Here is a 13,688-nt window from a genome sequence, read left to right as displayed (position 1 = left end):
CAAAGTGTGTAAATATCACTGCAGGTGATATTTGAAGGAGTAGACCCAGATATCAATTTTTGAGCCTCCTGTGGCTATATCTGAATATATAGTTTGTACTCTGCATCTCAGAGCAAATCTGTATGCAACAACCTGTTCTTCCTGCCCCCAGAGTGTAGATGTCTGCTGTGCTGCTTTTATGCAGTAGAAAATCCAGCCTCTTTGAACCAGGAGTCAGTTGAGTGACTTTGTTTTTCAGGTCCTCACACAGTTATGAAAACCAGTTCGTGTTGGGCACAGAGCAACTACAGAAATTCAGGGTGGTGACATTTGTGCTGTGAATCAGAACCCACAGTTAAGTTTTCTTACAAGTTTCCTGTCAAAATTTTTGTCACATCGGCCATTACAAGACACTTCAAAAGCTTCGGGTAATGCACACTCTTCTAAGAGGTTTCTAGGAGAGTGTTTATTGAGCTCTTAAAAATAACCTACATAGTTCTTAAGAGCATGTAACAAATAGGTAGAGCTAGTTAATTTTGTTCAAGACTGTCAGACTACAAGTGGTCCTAGGATGGGGGCATGGGAAAAGGAAAGAAACATGCAGATATCATTGACAGAGAGCAAAATGAACATTTTAACCAAAGAATTCATGTTAATGGAAGGAAAGGCTGTCCCCAAGCACATTAACAGCTCCTAAACTTGGTTCTACTTTTCCCCAGGCTAGACCCAGAAGACTGCTGAAGGCAGTGCCCTTTTAAAGGATATTCTGCCTTTTGCTGGATGAGAATTAAGAGGGGACAGAGGAGTAGCCCTCGCACCTCAAGAGTCTTTGAGGCTTCTGAGTCAGGTAGTGGCAGCCAGATGCCCTCCAGCCTTATCTGCTACCCTTTTATTTAGGACAGGCAAAAATCATTTCTGGAGGGACTTAATTAAATTCCACTAGATCACAGTCTCTGTGCAACTCATCTTCACTTCTCTTCCACATTTATAGCTGATGAATGTCTGCAACCTTCCTCATTACACACAGGGGCTATTTCCAGAGGTGCAGGCAGCAGGATACAATTCATAGGACAGCGAGATGAAGCAGAAGGTCTTATGCATAATTCTGCACTGAATATTCCTTCACTTCCCGATTCTATGCCTGTTGTCTTTGTAAGATGGATACAAGCATTCCCTCCTTCGATGTTTGCAGATGACAAGTGTGTATATTAAAATGTTGTCAAGCTGCAGCTCTGAAATGACATGCCTAAACTGTTGGTAGACAGACAGGAGATGGACTGCAGCAAAGCACCCTGGCTTTTCCTGGGCTCTTGGAGCAAGGTTTCTGAATTTATCAAGAAGGTTAAATTTGTAGTGCTTAACATGGAAAATAAAATGATGCATTGGAGGGTTGACAGCCTTGCTTTCAAGGGCCCATTAGAGTGTTTTTTGTGAAAAGGATGTGAGTTCTGGGCAGGATACTACTAGAACCAGCTTATTAAATTCATCCACACACCACTCTTGGTAACTCTGGCTTTGCTGCCTTTGGTGCCCAAGGGCAGTCTCCACTGCAGACAACTATATATCTGAGTGATGTTAAAATATCTTTTAGAAAAATAAAGCTCAATAACAGCTCAAGAATCTCAGGCCTCTTCTATATTGTACCCTCCTGTTTGTTCTTACCAAATGGTAAATTATCTCTGTTCTGAACTGGATTTCTTTTTCTGTGGCTTTCTATGGCATGTTATCTTTACGTTTTCTATTACTGTGTGCATTTTGCCTTTTTCTCTCGCTGTTTCCCTGCTCATCCTCAGAATACGATCTCTAGCCAGTGATACTGTTTCATTTTCTATGCTTACTTTGCCATTTCCAGCCATTGGTAGAGCTCCAGAATTTCTGTGTGTTAGCTCCAGCAGAGTGGAGCTGTTTCCCCCAGTTGATTGTGTAGCTGTAGTGCCCTGGCAAGGCATCACTGTGTTGTACTGAACTGGACTGGCTGAGCACTGTGCCGTCTGTACACAGATTATTACCCTTTACAGCCCCTTTTGACAGCAGCTCTTATGGCACCATAGGAAGTGATGACTATTTATATAGCCGGCATATATAGCTCCATGTTGCTATAGTGATAGGAACGTGTTCTTTTGCATGCTGGTAGTAGGGTGTTGTGGATTTCTTTGGAAGTTTTCACTCCCCAAGCAATAATTTGGTTAGGAACCAGGCTGCCCTCCAGTAGAGCCCTGTGTCAGCCCAGCACCAGGCAGTCTGTGGAGTCTTGGATGTCTCTGGGCTGTTGCCTCTGAGGTGGAATAACAGCATAAATGAGAAAGCAATAAAGATATTCATAAAGTAAAATGAGATTTTCATCTTCACATCCTGAGCAAACTATCTGTATTATGCAAATATCAAAATGGCATAAACAAAACAGATCCTCCTTGTGCTAGAAGCACGTTTTGGCTCTCTTTAGATATTTGATATATTTGATGCATTTGATATCAATATAACTGATATTGCACTGCCCAGAAATTTACCTCAGACTATTCTTAGTCTTCAGCTTGATTGGTCAACCATTCAGAACATCCATGGGAAATATCTATATTTGCCTAAGGGTCTTTTCTTCCCTACCCCTCTGTCTGGTCTAGATGAAATATTTCCACATAGTGGCTTTGGAGTCCAGGATAGAATTGCTTCCCTAAGCAGGATGCTGGGGAACATGACCCTCTTGTTTTTGCCCCGGTAATTCACAGTGTGTTGAACTGAAATGGACTCCAATACCATGTGATTTCCACAGAAGTTAACCATAGAGCACTATGATAAAGTGATGCATGTATGTCCTTGATTATATATAACTTAATATATAGCTATATTAGTTATATTATATATTTCTATCTATAAATATCTATTCAATGCATTTAAATAGTTACATCTGCATATAAAGTCAATAATTCTTTATGTCTGTAACACTGCTATTTGGCCCAGGAGTCAAATTCCTAGTCCAGTTTTAGTATGTACAGAGAGCAGATAAGTATAAAGCACATGGCAGAAACTCCATCACAGGAGTTTCTTCACGTACTAATAAAAAGAATGATCTTATTGGGACAGCTTACATAAATAAAATCATTCCACATGTCTCAGGGTTACTAGATAATGCCTGGGGCATGCACACAGAGTGGTCCACCTGGCTTATCTCACATTCAGTTTAACAGGGGGTTATCTCTGATTTCAGCAGGAGCAAGGAGCCTTCAGGAAAAGTGTGCTTGTGTCAGCACTCATGCAGTGCAGTGAGGGGCCTAAAGGAAAAGCATAGGGGAAAAAAAAATTATGTGTTTTCTTTTTACTCCCCCACAGATTGACCATCTCTGCTGAATGTCCCATGCAGCTTGAAGATTTCCCCATGGATGCACATGCTTGCCCATTAAAATTTGGAAGCTGTAAGTTTTCTTCTAGAATAAGAACTTGAAAAATACCATTTTCTGTCTTCTCATATTCAGAAATGTCTTGTACAGATCTTTCACCCTCCCCCCCAGCCTTCCCCTTTTAACATGGTTCTTTAGCATCCCCCTTCTGCTCCCCTTTTGCTATTCTGCTGCTTCTTTCCCATGACTATGCTTTATCTGGGTCTGCTGCTTTTCCACTCATGCCTGCATACTCCATGATAAACGGTGAGTTGATGGGTGATATGTCTTATATATCCACATCAAGTGTAACAGCCACTGTTAGATGGAGTTCTAGATGCAGACAGCTAAATTGATAACTTGGTTTTACATCTGGAGTAAAACAGAGCTTTCACTGGCTCGATCAGATTGATGTGCAATTGTTATGGCATTTACATGAACCAGACTGCAGTTCAATATCTGCATTGCATATATTAAAAGAGATCTAGAATATTAAAAGAGGAAATATCTTTCCATTTGGATTTAATAAATCCAGTCCTGTATCCTGTTACATGATGTTTAATACACATGTATTTGTATATATGCACACATTATTCTAAACTGTATGCTGAACGATGATTTTTCCTCAATTCCAAGCCTCTAATCCACCACACTGCTGCCTTGCCAGAAGCTTACTTTAAAAATAACCCCAGGGAATCAGATGGTTATATTTAAAAACAAAGCTCTTAATTAAAGTACAAATGAGGCTACTGCAGTAGACTATTTTTTTTTTGTTTTGGTAATCAAATCAGCGCTTCCAGGTGCAATCATTGTCTCTGAAGACTTTTGATAATTACCATGCAAGGCATTTTGCTAGCCCCTGAAGCCACCTAACTTCAGCATTTTGCAATGCTTTTCAGCCGTATCAATTTAGAGTCACTAATCCTAGCAAGATTAAGCTTTGCCTTTATCGTCTGTATCTGCCCTGATTTAATACTGACTATACATTGTCTGCTAGTGATCATACTAAGAAGTTAAAACACTGTTTACAGTAACTATACCACATTACCAAACTTAAGATGAACTGATTTCCTTTCCCTCTTCCAATCCAGATTCTGTTTCATCCAAAGAGTCACCAGTATTTTACAAACTCACTGCAGGTTCAAGTGTGTTTATGGACTTCAGCAGCATTAATTTACAGCAAAGCCAATATAAATCTGAAGGTCCAGACACCTTTACATTCCACTTAAAAAACCTGTATGCAAATCACCCATTTAATTCTGAACTTGAAAATGGGAAGACATCTCACAGGAGACTAATTGTTTATATACAGGGTTAAACAAAAGCCACTGGGAAGAATTAATAAGACAAAGAAAAAGAAGTTATCCTTCCTGGTATTACAGTGTTTATCAATAGATGAAGTTACATTAGTTGATTTCTAGTCTAGACTACAGAACTGATGTGTTGTATAGTTTTATGAAATCTTGCAAAATATGCAATATTAAAATGTACATATTTAAATAAAGAGTCTGATGCAGCAGAGATCTGAAGCTCAGCCTTAAAGTTAAATGGATATTTCCGTGTATTAGTAGATTAGGTGCAGTAAGGTACAGGTTCTAACTCTCCACATAGTAAGACCAAAAAAAAAGCATCCCAGTTAAACATGTGAGTGCATGAGATAACATTACGAGATAAGCTACAAATGCTTAGAAGGAATGCCCAGTAATCTGTCTGAATGTAATTATATGTCCTGCTAGTGCCAATTGTGTTACATGTTAATCACCTCTTAGCGCTCAGGTAATTTTAATCTGTGTCAAAACCAGCACCAAGGATTTATATTTTAGGCTTGTGAGGGATGAAGAGAGTTTTGCTTTCTGCCCCTTGCCATGCTCAGAATAAAATCCTAGAATACGTTTATAAGGTATTATAAGTAACCTGTAAGTTTTTTCACGTTGTGTAGACATGGAACCATTTGGTCTGTGCTAGCCACACCACTGGCCTCTGCAAAAAGTAAATACACAGGGACAAGATATAGACAGTCTTTCAGCCTGGAGAATATCTGTATTACTGATCTACAGCTCCCTTGTAATTTATTGGGATTTAATATGTTTGTACAAGTAGCAGCCAGTAAGTCTAAGTTTATTGAAATAGTCCAGGTATATTTTAGGAGAGGACAATATTTATTCCCTATTTACAGCAGTGTGGGTTTGCATTGAGTCACCTGCAGGCTTGCAGCAAGACAAAGCCCACAGGGGAATATGACAGATAAGCACATACCCTTTCTGCTTTAGCTTTCCTCACTGTCTTTCCCTACAGGCTTTCTTTTTTAATGGTCTTCTTTCCAAAAAGGTTTTTGAAAAGCCTCAAGGAATAGCATCAAAGTAAATGTTAAACACATTATCAGTGGAGCTGGGAGGGTGGAGAATAAAGTGGTGCTAACCAGTCTGAGGATGAAGAGAGCAGGGCAGTGGACTGAAAGAGCTGGTGTACGGCGGATCAGCACCAGAAAGGATGCTGAGAAGTGATCAGTGTTGCAGCAGAGGCAGGAGCAGGTTATTCATTTTCTGGCTGCATGAATGTTCATTATGATTCCTATAATTCAGCAGGCAAAAGGCAAAAAGTGCTTGATGTTTTCTTCATTATGAAAGAGAAGGAAAATTAAGCTTTCTCACATAAATAAAGGTAAATATTGAATTCTTACGTCCTATTTGACTGATTTCTTGCTAAATTAGAATTGTGAGAGATTTTATGGGCCTAAGAAGCATGATATGTAGCAACAGAATATTTTGTAGAAATAATTAAAAGCCTGGTCAAAAACACAAAATGTGATATAAAGTTACTTGTGCATGCCACCAGCCTAGGTACCTGCTGGGCCGTCCAAATGCCCATTGCAGAAGTGGTATTTTAGCACTCCATGGCATGTCGTGGAAAGGACAGAAGTTCAGGGACAGCTCCTAATGAAATGAACAGAGCAGGTTTTACTTGTCCTTTAGTTGTCCTTCTGTTAAGTACAGCTCCCCACTGCTCCAAGATGGCAAGATCAGGTGGCTCTGCTCCAGGAGTACATGTTTACAGGTACCTTTCCTGTGGGATTGCATCCCTGCTAGGGGTCAGAACACCTGTAGAAATTATCCTGCAGAAGTCTCATTTAGAGGGAACCGGGGATGATGCATGAGCACAGGCTCAGAGATTTCTCAGCAGGCTCTGCTCTCTTTGAATCCAGGGTACTTGATGGGGATTGCTGTGACAGTCTGTTCATTATCTCATGGTAGCATGGGAAGGGTGCTGGTTTCTTCCATGGCCAAGTTTAAAATAACTTTCCTTTGCAATTCTAGTGCTGACCTGTACTCTAAATAACTTTGCTGGTCAAACAGGATGTAATGAAAATTCCTGATGCCAGAAGCAGTTTCACTAGGAGCACCTTAACCCAAGAAATTTGATCTAAACCTGAGGCTATTTCTGGTGTGGGGAGGAAGAATTAGATAAAATAGCAAGAACATTAAAGCTTCCTAGCTTTAATGTTTCACCTCTTCCACTGACAGTCCCTAAGAATACATTAAGAGTATAATTTAGTACAGTGTCCAAATGCCCATGTGTCACCAGGTAGGTAAGCATCATTATCTCTAGTGCAGCTGAAACAGAGAAGTTAATTGACTTTCCATAAGGTCATGCAGCAAATCAATGTCAGAAAAAGGATTAGACTCAACGTCTTTGGTTGGAGAGGCAGATGTCTAATCCACTAGACCATGAAGGCCTCTGCCCAGGCAACTGACTTAACTCCTAAATCTCATTTTACTCCTGTGTTAATTATATCGGTGTTACCTAGCTCACAGGGTTGCCCTGAAGATGAATTAGTTAATTGCTGTTAATTGGTGCTTTGACAATATTGAATTCTGTAAGGTGGAGTCTATTTATGACAACTGTCTCTTGAAGACACAGTGCCTGAGTACATGGAGTTACCCGATCTTGTATCATGGACTGGACAAATACATTAAGCAGCTAATAGTCACTCAGCAGCAAACCCACCCCCACCCCATGCTATTTTTAGAGTAAGTAGAGAATTTAATGAATATTCTGAAAATAATGAGATCCCCAAGCTCATGAGCACAGGAAAAAGAGGACCTGTGTTGATTCCTGATGAATTTTAATTGGCCATGAAGATGGCCAAGGTTGATTGCTGTGGATCAACAAGCAAGCTTACCAGCTGTTGGTAAGGGAACAATTTGTAGTGTCTGGAGATAGTAGCTAACGTAGTTTATGTACATCTTCCTTTTTAACACCTCAAACTGAGTCACAGTTTGACTTTTGATAAAGGGAAGTGCACAGGCTAGTTCTGTAGGAGGACATAGGCTCAAATTATTTTCCTCTAATAAGCATGGTGAAGTCAGAGTAATGAGGAGACAGTAACTTTACCAGTATCCCAATTTTTATTGCAACACTGAACATTAAGGCAATCACTATTCACATACTATCCATTTCTTGTAGCCACTTAGAATTTTTTTTTAAAAAAGGTATTTTAATAAAATTTCCCTGATATTTTCTTAGCATGCAGTGAAGGCATTGAGGTGAAGGCACCTACAGGGTTTTTTCTTCATTTTGTACTTTTCCCAATTAGCGTCTGCAAGAGCAGCAGGAAAACTGCAAGTATGGAGGGAGAACTTGAAAACAGTGTTGTTCTAAACAGACTTTAATTCTGGTTTAGTAAAATATGATAAATAATGTATTCGGCCTCTCAAAACTGGTGTGTAAAAGTCTTGTATAAGAATATGATTAAATGAATAATAAATAAACACAAATGTTAATTTTAAGAGACTTTGAAAAGTGGAAAGGGCTCTTAGGAAGCTTTTCATAGGTTGCTCTCAGGGACAGCTGGAACTGCAGTCTCATATGTAGAGGCAGAGCTTTTCTGCTACTCTTCCATACAGGTGGACAGAAGAGGCTCCTTGAATTTATTCCTGAGAGCAGAGACAGTCAGCACAGCTTGTTGACTCTGCTAGGATGTATTAGTGCCTTCCTTGTGAAAGAACATGTGGAGAGAGCCAGGGCAGACCTCTGTGAAATGCTGAGCAGCCAAGTTCAACAAGACTAAGTTGTGATTTTGCAATTTGGGGCAGAAGTCAGCTAATAGGGAAGGGATAGGTTTGGTGGTGTTCTGCTCACTAACGTAATATCTTCTGATACATTTTCCTGAGGCTTATTGCTGCTTCCTTAGACACCTCCATTGCAATTACTAAAATAATGTTGATACTGAATTACCAAAATAAGGTGAAGTTAGGTGAATACTAAAACTAAATATTTCTAAGACATTTGATGTATTTTTCTTCTCTCTTTCAACCCTATATTACTCTCAGCTACCAACCACTTCTTTAGTTAGCATAATTTTCCCCTTATTTTTAGCTGTTTAGAAGCTAGAACTCCAGACACAATGAAATACTTGCTTGTGGCAGCATCAAACAGGCAGTCTAGACAACTTTGTTGGACCACTGTTGTTTTACTTAAGTATAGCTAGCCAGTAAAGCACAGACATCTAGCCTGAACTAATTTTCTGTAGAAGCCTTAGAGTGAATGGAGGGGATGGACACCACCTAATGGTATTGCTGTTATTTGCCTTTATTTTCCTTAGAATCATGGACAGATGATTTGTCATGGGGCTGTGTTGTTTAAAAAAATGAAATCTTTTAGTGCAGAATGAGCCCAGAGACTTGGCCCATATCAAAAGCCTTGTACTGACAGCAAAGCTCTAGGCAATGGATGGGATGGATCTGTGACAATTTCAGACAGAAAAATATGCTCCAGTTAGTTACGTAGAGTCCCACTATGGCCATTGAAAGGAAATAAGTACTTCTGCATTGAGGTTCATTAGAATTACTTTTGATATATGCCTAAGGATGAGATGAGTCATGTTTTAGAAGTTCCTATTTTTCTGCAGTGCTATCTCATGTAGGTAAGTGTATTATACCCTAGTCAGAGCAACTTAGAAGTCCATTTTTCTCTGCATTGCTAGCTCAGGAATACAAAACCATACTTTGTTCAGAAGAAACAGTCACTGCTGCAGATTAGTTAGGTGTTACATTATATTGGTGGTGAGCTTTTGTATCTCTTCCAATGACTATTACAATATTTCTGCTGGAAGTCCCATTTTTCAAAGGATCTCAATGAAATAGTCAGTAGGGCTTTTCAGTATAGAGAAAACTTAACCACTTCTTCAAGCATCTTGTATGAGCTGTGCTGTTTCTTCTGCATTGAGTGCAGTGGGTTAGAACAGCAGACATTTATGCCTTCTCACAGGTTTTGCATCATAGCCTACAGTCATATACATGCAGGTATAGCAATATAGCTTCTTTAATTCAGCATTTGGGGCAGTTAGGTCCCACAGTCAAGCTGGAGCAATGTAGCGCAGAACATCCAAAGGGCAGGAAATTAATCAAGAATGGTGTGTAAAAGAAAATATTGCAATATTCAAGTATTCTGGAGATGTAAGAAGATTTCTTAACAGGAATCTACTTAGAAATTAAAACACAGTGTTCTGGGCCTGGACCATGTGGCTTCTGCAGCAGCTGTTGTTGGAGGACCCCAGTCTGCATAACTTGCAACTGTATTGGACCATAACTTACCACTGTCTGGTAGGTTTGCCATAGAAATATACTTTTTAGTTTGACAAAAGGGAAAGGGGCTCCCTAAAATGATCAGATCAGTCAGTTTTCACCCATTATAGGGACACATCCAGGATTTCCTTGAAAAGGCTGAAGAAACTGTAGTATGTCCTTCAAGCACTTGCAGTAACTGTCTCTATTTAACATTTCAAAGGCTTTGTCATATATACAGGGTTCCTGTATGTCTGCACTGAGTTAATGCTTAAAATACATTAGAACAGCAGCCCAGCCCCCTGGCTGTGTGATGGCTTTCCTTTGGAACAGTGCCCAGCTCTGGGTCAGTCAGCTTCTACTTCTGGTCACCTGCTGCATAGAAGCCAGTGAGTTTTTCGCTCTTAGCTTCGTAACAAAGTGAGAAAGGGAGGTCAGAAGGAACAAAAGCTGTTGCCTTCCCCACGTCTCGCAGCCAGTGCTGAGCCCAGGCTGCAAACTCTGCTGATGCGCATTGGCCAAGGGCTTGGCTCCCTACCAGCTGAGAGCAGTGTCCATGCAGGCAGGATCATCCTTAACAAAGCCCCTTTCTTTGGATCTGCTTCCTGGGGGTGCTGGCAGCAGCTTTTGTAGCAGCTGCAAGGAGCCCCTTGAGCAGCCAGCCCTGAGAGGCTGCGCTCTGCCTGCCCTGGGAGCAGCCTCCTCCTCTTGAGGTGTTTCACATTCCCAAGCTTTTTGAGGAAGAAAAGCTCAGCTGGTGGTGGTTTTGAGCTCAAGGAAACAAAAGTTCAGGCGGGGGTAGGGGCTGGTGTGGAGGTACTCAGCAGGGGTGTTTTTGTCCCACGTGGAAGAGGTCTAGACAGGTTTGTGGTGGAGCTGCGTGGAGATCCGGGGTGCTTCGCCAGTGGTACAAACATCAGCACGCGTTTTCCACTTTGGAGATTACAGCCTAAACTTAAAGGCTGCTCAATTGCCTGATTACAGGGAATCAATATAAGTTGTCAGCAATATAAAACAACACGCAGAAGCTGTGCTTAATATGCTTAAGCTTTCAAATGGCCTTTGGGTGCAAACCTGCAAAGACACTGCTGTCTCATCATGCCCCAGAGGGCAGCGCCAGGCTTGTGGTTGCCAGCCGTGGATCATGGGTCTATACCACGGGCAAATGGGATATTATTTGTAAATGTGACAAATGGGTAGATACTGCTCCACTGCTTTACAAACCTGGTTTTTAATGTCTCTTATTTTCTAAGGTGGTTGTTTCCATGGCTTGTAAGCATTTCATAAACATTTCTGGAATCATTCTCATGATCCCTGTGTGAGGTTGGTAGGTCTCTGCTGCCTGCATTTTGCAGGTGGGCATAAAGGAAGCAAAGAGCAATTACAGTCTCTTCTGTGCAAAGATAGAGTGGTTCATTACTTGCTTTTATTGCCTCTGTCGTTATGGGTCCCTAGGTTCAATTAGAGCCTCCCAGTGCTACTGCAGTACATTAATGACAAAATTACTTGCCTAAGGTTTTTGGGGAAGGAAAAAACTGTAAGACACTGCTCAAACTTGGATTTCAGTTTCTAGTCTGGCAGCTCCTTTATGACACCTCAGACTCTGGTGGGCCAGGAAGTCCTCCACCTAAATTGCTGGAACCTCATTAGTTTCCTCTCCTGCACAAAGAGCCAAGCCAGTCCAAGCTGTCACCCAGTGCTGCCGCAGTCCCAGCCCTGCAAGCTTCTTCAAAGGAAACAGTTGTTTCATGTTGTCCCCCATGAAGAAATGAGTAGGAAAGAGAACCTTCTGTTTTTTTCCCCCTTTGCTATCATTGCCACTGAAAGTCTCCTCACAGACAGCCTGTGCTAAGAGCCAGCCATTTTGCTGAAAACATCCCAGAGCTAAATATGCCAGCAAAGCTGGGATTCCTCTCTCCTAAATTTATATTTTTGGAGAGTAAATATATACAGCTGAGCTGATTGCTCTTACCGTCTTAGGGGAGAGAAGTAGATATTTTTAGGTTCAGGTTAATCTCCTCCTAAAATAGGTCAGCTGATGGCTGTAAATAAGGAGATGTTTTATTTATGCACAGAGAAAATGAGATCGTGAGCCCCTTTGGATCTGGGTCTCCAGAGTGACTGGGAGGGGACAGTTCCCAAGGAGAGGATGTGTGCCTGCACTTTGAACTGACAGCCTCAGGAGATTTTATCCCCTTCTCTGAAATACAGCGCTGCACTGTGCCCCAGAGCAGAGGTCTATAATCCATCTTCGGAAGTTTAGATGACTGCACCTGTAGTGTAGGGAATAAGTTCTTGTGATTGCAATTTCAAGGCAATATTAAAGTGTTTGAATAATAATATTTCAGCCCGCTCTCTCTGCATACCTATTGATTACACATTCACACGGTGTTATTAATGTAGCAGTACTTCTGCGGTTTGTAAATGTCTTCATTAAGGGATAGGATTCAGAAACAGAGGTATATATTTAGCTGTGCAAGTAGTTCCAATCACTCTCAGCTGGTTTCAGGCCATACAGATTTATAAGTAAGGGTCTTTTGAATGGTAAACTCAGCAGATACACTATGATGGTTGAGTCCCTGATGCCATCATATCAGGGTGAGAAGAATATCTGTAGATTACAGTGAGGTTACAGTTTCATTCTGTGATGTTTCATGTGGCCAAAAATACCATGTTTGTGAAGGCACCCTCCACAACAAGATCAAGTGGCGTATTTTCTAAAATTTACTCTGCATTTCTCAAAAGAAACTCCAGTGACACTCCTGCAGAGCAGGTTATGTTTGCTTTGCTGATACTAAGTGGCACCTTGAAAAAGGAGGGGACCACTGCAATTAAGATTAGGCAAAGGTGCTTAATCTTTTTAAAGGTACTATGCAAAGTGAGTAATGGTATCCGCCACACTTTGGAGGATACTTTTGTTTGCCGTGCAAAAAGTAAATTAAATGTCTTAACATTTATCCTCATAACCATACTGCTTTTCCTAATGAAGCAGCTAATACAAGTGCCTAATATTGTGATTGTAAATTCAAAGTTCATTAAGTGTTAGTACAGCATTCAAATTGGCTGGAATTACCACATGCATGGCCCAGAAAGACCGACGTAAGGTCAGAAATGTTCCTAGGACATTTAGCATTTAAAATGTCATCCTAGGACATCCTACTGTTCTGTTTCTCTAGTTCTCTTACAGTGGATATTTATGCCAGCCATAAAGGGGAAAAAGAAAAGGATCAGAGGCTGGCGCACCAGATTTTGACGTGTTCCATAAGAAAAGCACTTGTGTAGCCACTAAATGTGATGTAAAATCAATTCTCAGATTAGTTCTAGACTGAGACAGCTGCCACTAAACCTGAAAATAAAGAAAGAAGTTGTGTTAAAACTCCTGACCACAACACCAGTTGTGTTAAAACTTCTTCCTGAGAGGAAGAAACAGGAAGAGGCAAAAGAAGGAAGGCACGACGATCGATCCCTAACATCAGCTCTCAGATGAAAGTAGGAATGCTGGGGGGATGACCTGGTGCTGCTGGTGCCTTGGAGCACTGGATGTGTAACATCCCCACAGCACACCTCTTTCAGTCAGTATGTGGCAGGTGTCCTGCACCACAAGTGGCAGAGATCAGTTGTCTACACCTACAGGTCTGTTTGCTGTTTGGCATGCTCCAGGCTGCGCCATGGAAAAACATTTAATTTGCTGGGATTTTTTTCTTCCTTTTCTGAGTAGAGCCTTGAGAACCTGCAATCCCAAGACGCACAGCTCAGTTCAGTGTGCCATGTCTGG

At 41.0% G+C, this 13,688-nt stretch overlaps 1 protein-coding gene across 1 annotated transcript in view; it reads left to right on the top strand.

Annotated features, from left to right (window-relative positions):
* The window catches only part of GABRA5 (gamma-aminobutyric acid type A receptor subunit alpha5), a 56,063-nt gene that overhangs the window by 24,353 nt on the left and 18,022 nt on the right, over positions 1-13,688 (top strand). The window contains exon 7 of the mRNA XM_063149733.1: positions 3,304-3,386. Within this exon, the coding sequence (XP_063005803.1) occupies positions 3,304-3,386 (83 nt within the window). The remainder of the gene's footprint in view (positions 1-3,303; positions 3,387-13,688) is intronic.

The sequence above is a fragment of the Melospiza melodia genome, chromosome 2, assembly GCF_035770615.1.
Source record: "Melospiza melodia melodia isolate bMelMel2 chromosome 2, bMelMel2.pri, whole genome shotgun sequence".
Classification (NCBI taxonomy): domain Eukaryota; kingdom Metazoa; phylum Chordata; class Aves; order Passeriformes; family Passerellidae; genus Melospiza; species Melospiza melodia.
The sequence above is the reverse complement of the archived record's forward strand: the minus strand, read 5'-3'. Positions and strand labels throughout refer to the sequence as shown.